The sequence below is a fragment of the Epinephelus fuscoguttatus genome, linkage group LG14, assembly GCF_011397635.1.
Source record: "Epinephelus fuscoguttatus linkage group LG14, E.fuscoguttatus.final_Chr_v1".
Lineage (NCBI taxonomy): Eukaryota > Metazoa > Chordata > Actinopteri > Perciformes > Serranidae > Epinephelus > Epinephelus fuscoguttatus.
This window is the reverse complement of record NC_064765.1, coordinates 10,451,251-10,463,607: the sequence shown is the minus strand read 5'-3', so window position 1 is coordinate 10,463,607 and position 12,357 is coordinate 10,451,251. Positions and strand designations below refer to the sequence as shown.

The 12,357-nt window shown below is 39.6% G+C and overlaps 1 protein-coding gene across 8 annotated transcripts in view; it reads left to right on the top strand.

The window, feature by feature from the left end:
* The window catches only part of stxbp5b (syntaxin binding protein 5b (tomosyn)), a 50,369-nt gene that overhangs the window by 31,862 nt on the left and 6,150 nt on the right, over positions 1–12,357 (top strand). The window contains exons 19-26 of one of the 8 annotated variants that reach the window (XM_049595323.1): positions 3,976–4,038; positions 4,135–4,191; positions 4,286–4,333; positions 6,997–7,047; positions 7,261–7,389; positions 8,164–8,403; positions 10,761–11,118; positions 11,239–11,404. In XM_049595323.1, coding sequence (XP_049451280.1) covers positions 3,976–4,038; positions 4,135–4,191; positions 4,286–4,333; positions 6,997–7,047; positions 7,261–7,389; positions 8,164–8,403; positions 10,761–11,118; positions 11,239–11,404 — 1,112 coding nt within the window. Of the gene's footprint in view, positions 1–1,606; positions 1,691–3,975; positions 4,039–4,134; positions 4,192–4,285; positions 4,334–6,996; positions 7,048–7,260; positions 7,390–8,163; positions 8,404–10,760; positions 11,119–11,238; positions 11,405–12,357 lie in introns of all 8 variants that reach the window. The other 7 variants (XM_049595331.1, XM_049595324.1, XM_049595326.1 and 4 more) reach the window with 7 other exon arrangements.

The following is a 12,357-nucleotide window of genomic DNA, read 5'->3' as shown; positions in this document are numbered from 1 at the left end:
TCTTTTAAGTCTCAGTGGCCTGCTGTTACATTCAAGATTCTTTTATATTGCATTTTCTGCCATGAAAAGCACATTTTAAAAGGGACCTATCATGCTTTTCATTATTTTCTGTCATAAACATGATATTACAATGAAGGATTTTCATATTAAATGTGGCCAAAGTTTCAGATAATCAGGTAAACGTATGTTAAAAAACCCAAAGCGGATTTATACTTGTGCATCAGCTCTATGCAGACCCTACACTGGAACCTACACATGTGGCCTACACAGTAGTGAGCATTCATACCTGTGCGGTGGTGTGTCTGTGTCACACTGCAGTTACACCTTCAAAACATTCGTCGGTAGCAGGGTTTCTGTGAAGTGCTGTAAAGTTTAGTTGATCCAAAACACACATTAAACACACATTAAACATGGCTTAATAGAGACAATTTCAAACACAAGTACACACAGCAGCTTCACTATAACTCGCAGCATTCACAGACACTTGTCTTTATCTGGACACATTTTCCCCACAAATACAACATGCTAATGTTTTTAGCACAAGCCTATGGTATTTTACATTATATAAATTAGCTTAGCGGCTAGTGGACTTTTCCTCTTCTCATATGAAGCCAGAGACAACAGCAACATTTAACAACGATAACGTTACAAAATGCAGCTCCATTACAACTCACATGTTTCACTGACAAAATAAATAATAAAAATAAAAATAGACAGGAGGTTTGCGTCGCCGTGACATGTAGTTAAATTTCTAGGGAGGTGCACGTCAGGCTATGGTGTAGAGTAGGGCGTAGGCTCTACATTGACACATCAACGGTATTGACTTGACGTAGAAGTATAAATCCTGCACAAGGCGTCAGATCATTCTAAATACTCTGTTTACAACGTTTATTCTACTTTAGCAACAACCTGACATCAGATCATGATAGATTTCTTTATGGTCATCTGCTCCAGGCACGTCACTGCAAGTGTTTACATTTAGTATCCCACATTGGTTTATGTAGCTACATGCTAACATCAGGGAAATACGAAATCTTGGTTGCTGATGTTGAAAATTTCTCCCCGATTTTAGATCATGCTGGAATCTTAATCGTGATGTTTTTCACGGTTGAAAGTACTTCTGTTTTATTACGGTCAATCCCCAGCTGCAAGCACATTGCTACATGTAGCTACATGCTAACATCAGGGAAACATGTAATTCTTTGGGCTGCTGATGTTCATTTTTCCTCAGTTTTGGATCATATTTTTGCTTGAGCAAGTGCTGCTATTCACCGAGATACTCATTTCCCAGCTACAATAGTGGCGCAGGCTTTTTCTCGGAAGGGGGGTGGCCTTAAAGAGACTAGTGCTGAAACAGAGTGTTTCAGACAGAACGTGTAAATCGGTTGTTCCAGCACAGACAGGATGAGGAAAATGTTGTTTTTAAACATTAAAGCATGTAAAGCATAACAGATCCTCTTTAATTTATGCACAGCGCAAGATCTTATTGATATATCGTAATTGTAAATTATTATTAGAAATCCAGCAGCAAGCCTCTGAGACTCTGTCTTTTCTTTTGCACTTACCACTGTTTTTACTGTTGGTCTCTCTCTGTGATTTGGTAAAGACATTCCAACTGTGACGTCTTGCATGTCCAGACTTTCTAACTTGTATTCTGAGTCTGTGAAAAAACTGCGCACATCTCACTTCAGTAAGTCATGTTGTGTCAGATTTTCTCCTCCCCCGCTACAGTATCACTTCTCTCCTCTAAGCCTTCCCTTTTCCTTACAAAGATACACTCCCTGATTTTGATGTAGCACCCCCAAATCCCCAAAGCTCATTATTGACTTTTTGAAAACATCAGCAGTGAGCTGGGAGGAAATTTAGAGACTTGAGGGCACTTAAACAAAATCAGGTTGTGTATCTTTAAACCCTGCCATGTATTTTACTAGACAAACAACACTGACTCCCTGAGTCAACAGATTTGTACTAGACTTGTGAAGTGAACTCAAGTGTGGCTTACACTGTACGGGTAGCTGTCCCCACCTTTGTTCTAATAGGTGACCCTGTAGTATTTTCACTCCATGTACTGGGGCTGGGCAATATATCGATATTATATTGATATCATAAGGGATGCACCGATTATCTGCCGAATATCAGCATTGGCCAATATTTGCCTTGTTGACTTATTGGCAGATAAGATGACATTGACTGTTGGCAGTGGCCGATGTTCTTCTGTTGTGTCACATCAATTTTCTCCAGAGTAAAGGCATCTCAGGGACAATAGAAAACCTGTTTGGGATGAACAGAGATCTTCCCTGTGACGCTTTTGGAAGGAAGGACAGAGTAAACTCACTATGAGTGTGTCAGAGGACACACCCGATTGTTTCCCTAACAATGGTTCATTGTGAGCAACAAGTCTGTGGTGACATCTGCAGAGGGAGAGCTACTTAACATAGCTGTTAGCAGCCAGTGCTTAGAGCAAACACAGGTTGCACCGAGTTACATTATGATGCATTCAAGCTCTATTCAGTAAAAAATAGTATTAATTTATTTGTTTTAATGGGGAATTTGTTGATGTTTTGACAGCACTGTAAAATAGATGTTAGAGAGGGAATTATGATATATATTATAACATGAAAGGACTTTTTAAGCTTTTTTTTTTTCCAAATTTCACGTGAAAGAAGGTTATTGTAAAGGTTGTTTCACAAATTTGTACGATTTAATTATTTAATTTGTACTCACTGATAAATAGTGTAATGAAGGAGTGAATGACTTTAAAAGAGGTCTTCTAAAATGAAGATTTCTTTATCTCCCTAGTGCAGAAAGGAGAATAAATAACCGCACAAACAACATAAACAACAGAGTACCATATGAGCTGTAAGCCAAATTGTTACTTTAATCATCAGCTTTGGCCAAGAATTTGACAATCGGTGCATCCTGAGATATCATCATGTTAGACTAGATATCAACTTAGATTTTGGATATCATAATATCATAAGTGTGGTCTTTTCCTGGTTTTTAAGGCTGCATTACAGTGAAATGATGTAATTTCTGAACTTACTGGACGGTTTTTTGCTGTTCTGTTATTTGTTTTTACCCACTTAGGCCTTGATCACACAGAAAGCGTTTTAGCAGCTGGAGGCGGCTTTTTGTAATTGTTTTAAATGAGAACGAAGCTTTTCACATGCGTTTTTTGCGCTCTAGGTGCCTAGCGTTTTTGCACTACGCTCTGAACTCCTCGAGTTGAAAAAACTTCAACTCAAAGCCCCATGTCATCTCTTTTTCCATCATCTTTTTTCCCATTGTCCAATCAGATGATTTGAGAGGCAGGTCTTGTGTGGTGGCTACGACAACAAGTTTACAGTTGGTAGACAATGGAGGAGAAACTGGTGGTAGCAGTTTCTGGATACCCAGAGCTATACAGCCCGATGATACACAACAGGTTGTCAAACTGCCCCTGAGTCATCCTAAAATATGCCTCAAAACAGCCTTCATCGTGGTGAAGCTCCTGGATCAACTGGTGGTACTCCCCATGATCCACCCTCTTTTTTAGGGTCTCATGTACCCACACAGATCTCTGTTTACATGTGCCCAACAAACTATTTGCTTACAGCCTCTCACCCTCAATCAGAGCTACAGCAAGTACCCTCTGCCTGAACAATATAAAGGTGCCACAAGCGTATTTTTTCACTAGTGGCATTTAAGTGGCGCACCTCTCTGTGTGATCGGGGCTTTAATCATTGTATCCACATTACTGACTATTTATCCAAAAAAAAATAAAAAATCACTGCAAATATTTTGTGACAGCACCAACAGTCAACTCTGCAGTATCGTCACATTATCAGTATCGAGGTATTAGATTGAAATGATTGTCATATTAGATTTCCTCCATATCGCCCAGCCCTACTGTGTACAGCAGGAATTCACTGTATGAGATGAATCCAGGAGGACTAATTCTGTCTTGTTTAATTACAACCTCTATGGCTCCCACAGCAACCTGTGATTCCAACGATGGGTCCAACACCTCAGAGGACCGCTGCAAATCACCTACTTCAGGTAAGCCTCCCTGAAGTCTCAGTGCTTCATACAAAAACAGATCCTTTTATTATTTTTGAATAGCGTCTTTTACAAATGCTGACATTTGTCACGTAGGATCTACCTCACCTTGCAATTCAGACGAAGAGCGAAAACAGAAGTTCATAGATAAGGGTATTGTACTGTTAAATGCTGCACGACCCCTTAAATTTAAGTATTTCTAAATGGCTGTCATTGTCTGATTTGTCTTTTTGAACCTTATTTCCAGTGAAGTTCAAAAGCAGACGTTTTTCCAAGACGGTTGCCAATGACTTTGGTACTGTATCACCCAGATGTGTTCCCTCTGATTACTCACTCTTTTCTCTGTGAATGACAGCGTTCTAACCACACTGTGCCTTAATCCCACGTCAATCTGTGCGTCTTGTGCCAATGAAAGAAAGAAGTGCATTCAGTGAATGTATTTTTACTAATCATGAGGTTTTGGGGGTTTCAGAGCTGATTTATGAAATGATTCACGATTCTTTGTTGCATGACAGGACGTCTTTTGAATTTCAGGCCTCAGATTTTCTATGCAGACTTTTGTCAAAATGCTGAAGGCTGTTGCTAGTACACCGTCTTTGATTGAAAATATGATGCCAAACTGGCAAACAATGTTTTTTAACGAAACCAAAAGCATAGAAAATCTGCTTCATGCCTTATTCTGTACAGTACTAATGTCTAACCGTGTCACTTAAAAGTTTAAGTGAATTATTTATTCGATTGTCGACACTGTGTGTTTCTGATTCCAGGGCTTCAGTTCAGTGTTAACTGTTTGGCTACCCACTGATTTTTCCTCCTACTCTCTTTGCATAACTTTGTTCACTGAATTGCAATTACCTCACTTCTTGACTGCTTCTTGCTTTGTTTGACATTGCAGGCCCTTTGGTTGTCTGTGATGCTGCTCAGCCTCATTTGTATTCTCAGGGTTTCTCTGAGGGTGGTTATAAACTCAGGCAACTTTTGGGATTTTGTACTTTATGTTGGCAACACTCCTGGTAGCAAGCAACAAAGTTAAAAAGCGCCAACTGAAATCAGTTGAAATGTTTTTTTTGGAATCAGAATGTTCCTCTTGAAGAAATGCAGACACTTGTTGAACACAGTAGAGCCTGATTTATGGTAGGGTGCTGGACACTTATGTATTTCAACATACAACGTATTTTCGATGGAAAAACCATGTCGTTTGACACTTAACTTTCATGTTGAGCACCTGGAGAATTTAGTAACTTGGTGGACATCGTCATATTTTGTTGCACTGTTTCATTAGGCGGTCATGCATTTACTCTTCCATGTCCTACATTTGTTGCACCAAAACATGTCAACTCTGACCACCTCCTTTTCTTGCACTCCCATTGTCGTCTCAGTAGAAGTAGGTTCAAACAGTCATGAAATTTGTGGAAAATAATATGAGAAAAACTGTTGGTTTGGAATTAACAGGAGGTTTTGGAAAAGTTTTGAATTTGCAATGCTTTGACTATTGTCTAAAATACAATACAAATACTAAAATACATTTCTTGTATTACTCATTTAAAATCTAGTGCTGCCCTGCATTATCGAAATTAGTGTAAATACACATAGACCAGACGGCAAAGCATCATCGCCAAGGCTACGGGAAAGAATCTTGCTGTCCCATGAAGCACTAGTAGTTTACCTATCTCCAGTTACCTGGGAACTGCCTGTGAAATAAAATATGTCTGTGTCACTATACATTTTAAGCTACTTAAATAAAGTCAGGGAAATGGGGTAAAATACCATGGAAAAGTTTTGGAAAAGTTTTAAAAATCCATTGGTAGAAAGGTACGGGAGCACTTTTTAAACTGTCTTCCTCTTCAAACTCACAGAAATTATCAAGCCGTCCATTATCAAAATGCAAAAGGTGATAAAGTAGCATAAATATATCGTAAAGCTTTAATTAACAGCCTAGTCCCAGTGAAACGCCCAGTCCCTTTTACTAGCCTTGTATGGCCAAACATTTTGACAAATAAATGCCTGTCTCAATTGTTTCTCTGGATGTATAAAATTGGATTGTTGGCTACCTCAAATTATGTGTCCATACCTCCATTACTCTGTAAGTTATTCATATTACTTTTGTCCGTAAGGGTCCTCACATCAAAACAATCAAAAGGATTTTTCATAGAATTTCATCCAAGTTGTGAGTACTGTTTTAACAGGATAAAGTGGTGTTGCAAATGATAGCCCAGGCTATTATTCGAAGTTTTACAGTAGATGGCTAAAACCTTTCGCTGAAGCATAATTTACTGGTCAATCTACGTCCCAACCCTCACCTGTGGTCATGAGCTCTGGGTAGTGACCGAAAGAATGAGATGGCAGATACAAGCGGCCGAAATGAGTTTCCCCCGTGGGGTGTCTGGGCTCAGCCTTAGAGATAGGGTGAGGAGCTCGGATTAGAGCTGCTGCTCCTTCGTGTTGAAAGGGGTCAGTTGAGGTGGTTCAAGCATCTGATCAGGATCTTCCTGGGTGCCTCCAGTTAGAGGTGTTTCGGGCACGTCCCACTGGCAGGAGGCCCCGGGGCAGACCCAGAACACACTGACCCGGCCTCAGATAAGCAGATGAAAATGGATATTATGAAAACATGGTGCCGTGCTTTAAGTTCTGTGGAGCGACCCTTACCAAAAGTGTCTAGTGTTCTACCACAAATCAGGCTCAAGAGTTGTCCCATGTTTGGCATAATGTACTGTAAGTATGTCTTCAGCAGTTGTCCTTCAGTATGTATCACCACTCTTGAGAATGACTCAAAATCATAACTGTTTCCAATGATTACGCACTGATTTGCACAGTGAAAACAATGTCACAGATTACTGGATGATAATTACAGAATCTTCTATTGTAATTTATTGAACCTGTCTTTGATTTTTCAAACCATTTTTAATTTTTAGCCATCAACCTTTCCTCATAAAATAGGAGTGTTTGTTTCTGTTACAGCCAAGATATCACGGAAAATTAGCTCGTCTGGCGAGCAAAAGCCGGACCAGGGTAAGAAAAACTACTACAATTTGAGCTTCTAAGAACTTGAACATTTTTCTACAGGTCTACCTTCTATCTTTTGAATCTTCTGTCTTTGTATTATGTTTACATCTTTGAAATACACATGTGAGATTACTGCTTATTGTGTAATAGCGTGTTGGTTTTAAGACTGTTGTGATACTGTAAGTTGAGACGAACACTCTCTGTTTGCACTGTGAGCAGAGGAGAAGCCCCAACGATGGTGCTCTTTCACATGTAAGAAGCGCTTTTGTAGTATGAACCAAGGCAAGGCAGCAACCACGATGACCCAGAAGGGGGGCATCTGTAGAACTAAGTCTTTCCCCAACTCCTGTGAGTGGACAAGCCCTGGTCTGACTTGGGCTGAAGTGGGATAACTGGTACTAACTCCCCACCAACTGCTGGGGCTTTTGTTCTGAACTGAATGACACTAATCTTCTCACAGTGATTGTTTCGTTCTTTCCGAGGACGCTCGGCTGACTTGACTGCACTCAGTGTTAAAAATCTTGCTTTTCTTGTTTGCAGTTTTTCCTCGTGAAGAACACACACGACGGGCAGTGTGTTTAGCCTTCCCGTCTGTGTCACAGATCTTTTGTGTTTCTGTTGGGATCCCTCATTAGCTTTTTAAAGAGGGTAAACGCTTGTGTTTCAGCTGTCGTCAGCACAGTAATGAGGCATGAATAATTCTTGCTCCTTAAATACCAGTTCTTCCTCGGGAGTCCCAGTCGTACTACATGCATATCTTACGCATTTTTTCACATTGAGAATGTTATTGTTTTCAGTTTAATTGGGACATTTAAAAAAAAAAAAAGCATCGTTGGTTGTAAAGTGTGCAAGAGCATCTCAATGTCAAAAAGCTTCCTGGTGAACACCCGTCAAAGGGTTTGATTTTTCCTCACTGTGTCACTTCTTTAAAAGACATGAACATGATTGAAGATGTGCTTCACTAAACACAGCTCTGACATGTTGACTGAGTTTTGACCCTGTGCCATTAACATCTCTAATTCTCCTGTGTGCACGGAGAAGTCCTCTAAAAACTTAAAACCACTTTCATTTCACACAAATCATTTCCTCACTCTAGTTTTTCTGCTCACTCCTGCTGTCCAGATGCCAAGGATAACTCATTCACCCGCTCACGTAGTTCAAGTGTAACCAGCATAGACAGAGAATCCCGAGAGGCCATCTCCTCCATTCACTTCTGTGAGAGTTTCGCCAGGAAGACGGACAGCGCGGTCAGCCCCTGTCTGCTGGTGGGAACCACCCAGGGCACTGTGATGATGGTGGCCCTCAGCCTGCCGCCCGGTGGGGACCAGAGGCTGCAGCAACCAGTCGGCATCTCCTCCTGTGGTAAGAAGCTCAATGTATAAAATGACTGTATCACAGAAATCAAGTATAAACGGTCACAACATTTATTTAAGCCAGTGGTGCAAACATGATGCGTCACATACATACCCTCGCCCATCCAGACCACTCTCTCCAGTGTGACAGTGTGTGAGCAGGTGAGGTGTGTGTTTTTGTATCTGCAGGGCTCCAGGTCGTGACCGTTTAGTCACATTTTGTGACCATGGAGCACCAGGGAGTCAAGAAATTAATATTTGAGCTGAAGAACTGTTAGTTTGTTTCCAGCTTACAAGTGTATACATTTTTCAGGTTTAACAGTGCCACTGTAACAGTTAAACTTTCTGCTAACTGCTAACTGCTAACAGCTAACGGTTGGACTGGAAGCTTCAAGTTCACAGTACCTGAGTAAAGCCAGGTACTTCAAAATAAAAGCACAGGTGGTTCTGCTTTGAATTATTTCATTATAACAATGCTTTATTTAACCATTGCTCTAACAGTACTTTCACATCATAACAGACTATATTTAATTTTTATTGAAGTAATTTTATCATAACAGTACTTCATTAAGCTTTATTATAATGGTACTTTTTTTTAAAACTTTAGTGCTTTATTCAACGTATTATCTGCTATATAACTTAATTTTAACGGTGCTTTATTCAACTTTATTATAGCAGTATATCATTTAACAGTAGTATAGTGCTTTAGTTATCTTTACTATAACAGTACTTCATTTAATTTTCTTATAACTATTTATTTGACTTTATTATAACAGTACTTTATTGACCGTATTACAACAGTACTTCATTTAACTTTTTTTATGACAAAACTTTATTTAACCTTATTATAACTACTTTATTGAACTGTTTTATAACAGTACTTTTACTTTGTATAACAGAACTTTAACTTTATTACAGTAGTATTTTATTATAACAGTACTGCATTCAATTTTATTATAATAGTACTTAAATAAACTTTATTATAAAATACTTTTACATTTAACTTTTTCAATAACTTTACTTTATTTAACTTTACCACAACAGTACTGTATTAAATGTTATTATAACAGGACTTCATATCTTTATTATAACAATACTTTAACTTTATTTTAACTACTTTATCTAACTTTTTCAGTAGAGTACTTTATTTAGTTTTTTGTATTAGTATTTTAATTTTATCATAGTAGTATGTTATTACAACAGTACTTCATTTAACCATTATTATAGTAGTAATTTAGTTTACTTTATTATAACTTTACTTCATTAAACTGTGCTGCAACAGTACTTTATTTAACTCTGTCATAACAGTACTTTAACTTTATTGTAAAAGTTTAATTCATCTGCAGGCATTTAGAGAAGGTCTAAAAATATTGAAATATATGTTGTGAATCCTGAAATATTGCATTATATTTTATAGGCCATATCACCGGAGCCTTGTTTTTAGGATTTGTCTCTAACAGCAGTCTGCAGCACAGTCGCAGATCCGAGCCCCTAAAATTACATTTTCCAAACAGACATGAGAAAACTATCTTTGTGCAGCAGGGATTCAACATGTGGTAAAAATATGATACAGTATAATGTAGGTATTAGTCATTTTGCTTTGCTCATTACTTTTTAAACCTCAGAATTACTCTCTCTGGCCTTCACAGCTGAAATGTCCTGGTGGATTCCTGCACTGTGAATAGTTAAAATTTAAGGAGGATGTGGTGAAGGAGGCAGGCAGAGTTGTGGTCACCTAAAAAGTCTGTGTAAGGAGTTTTCATTCCACAGTGTATGGGCCAGAAGAGATCAGTCAGTTTCAGTCAAAAGATTCAGTTCCTGAAACCTCTGAGAAAGTTACTGTAGAGTCAACTGTGGCAACTCACACCAAAACAATCCAGACTGATAAATAGTGCCACAGGTAAGAGGGAAACTATGTACTGTATTTTTGATTTGGGGTCAACTGTCCCTTCAATGTCAGACATTTACTAAATACAGGATTAAAATAACTGAACCAACAAGTGTTTCTGTGTTCCAGAAAGTGAAAGGTAATGCCGGTTTTAGGATCATTTTATAGTATCAAAATTATGTGAAGACCTTTTCACTGACCTGTAACTTTTATATTGAAAGAAAAAGCAAATAAAAATGCATAACATGAGAGATCACAGGACAGAAAGAACTTTGAAGGTTGGGTGGGGAGAGGAAGTGGTTTTATGTCCCATCACAGTTATTGTCCAGATGTTCTAAACTTCCCACGCTCTGCTGTCCTCTTGGTTGACCTTGAATTAAAGATCGTAGCACTGAGTACAAATTTAACATTCTGTGGTGTTTTGAAGGCCATCTCAAATCCAAATTAAAACAACATCTCCTGTCATGCTCACTCTTCAGGCACTATGGTCACTCTCAAAGGAGGCATTTTGACTATGGCCCTGTTGGACTCTACTGGAACTCTGCTGCCCCCTTCCTACGAGCCATGGTATGACCCAAATGCCTCAGATGAGGATAAGGAGAAGAGCCGGAGGCGCAGGCCAGCCTCCCCTCCCTCCTCACAAGAGGGTCAAGATTCCCAGTATGCTGTGCTGTGTTCGGAGAAACAGGCCAAGGTGGTGGCCATGCCCTCCCAAACCCGCATCCACAAACACAACATCACAGAGACCTCCTTCGTGCTGAGGGCTGATGTCGTGCAGATAGCCGGGGCGTACTGCATCGCCTGTTTCTGTGCTAACGGGCACATCATGACTCTGAGGTATGATTTTTAGTGGTATCTGAGTCTACTTTCAAAACATCTGATTAAATCACAATAACTGTATCTGCACAGCCATAGTCTTAAAGAGTGAAATAATTTCTGTTTCATGTATCATCCCAGTTTGCCCAGTCTACGGCCTCTGCTGGATGTGAACTACCTGCCACTGACAGACATGCGGATAGCCAGAACGTTCTGCTTCTCCAACCTGGGTCAGGCCCTGTACCTCACCTCCCCTACTGAGATCCAGAGGATCACCTACAGTCAGGAGACCTGCGACAACCGGCAGGTCAGACACCCCTAATTACTAAATTAGTTATATTGTGAAAAGTTTGAATTCATCTTTAAATAATTCTAATAATTTAACACCAATTATCTCTTCACCAAGCATCCTCTATGGACAGTTCAGGGATCTTTTTCTGTTCAGATATAACATAAGATGGGTGACAGAGGAAACAGGGACAAACAAGAAGGCATATTGCTACTCTATGCAGTGCACTTATGAAGCCTGTGAGGTCACTGGTATTGCAGTGATAGTTCATCAAAACAAACATTTGTGCTCTTTTCAGGAATGTGAAATGACATAATTTCATGTCCACTATTAGCACCTGAAATGGCATGGTGTATACACTGCTGATCAAAAGTCTGGAATCGCCTGCCACAAAGCTTGAATCATTACAGTCACATGGCTGAGAGGTCTATTCTGTATTTTTGAATGGTCTTTCATGCTGTTAGGTTGCACGAAGGATTTGTTTTCCACATGTAGAAATTCATATCGTGATACTTTGGGCATGGCTGAAAGCGACATTATCACCGACTCCGTGGTGGTTCCAAAAAGAGGAGCAGCTTCAGTAGCGTGGAATAAACTGTGGCATCCTGAATGTTTTTTGAACAGCCCCGGGCTTCTCAGACTCTTTTAGTGGCTTAACGCTCAGAGGGAACTCATTCAGCGGGTCCTCTGGCAGCAGCACAGCGTCTCTCCCTCTCCTCTCTTGCTATTCGCACACAGGAGTCAGTGTTGTCAAGTGATTTTGTTATAAACCTTCGGTAATGTAAACGTACGTGACTCTCGCAGCTCGACGAAAAACTTTGTATATATGAATGTTTTGTCATATCATAACAGCCTGTCACAGTTTACAGCGTGATGATTAGAGGAGAAATGGCAGAGCATAAAGGTCCAGGTTCCTGTTTCAGTGTCAGTTGCACAGTAATACCAATAAGTATGCAGTTAACAGATGTGTT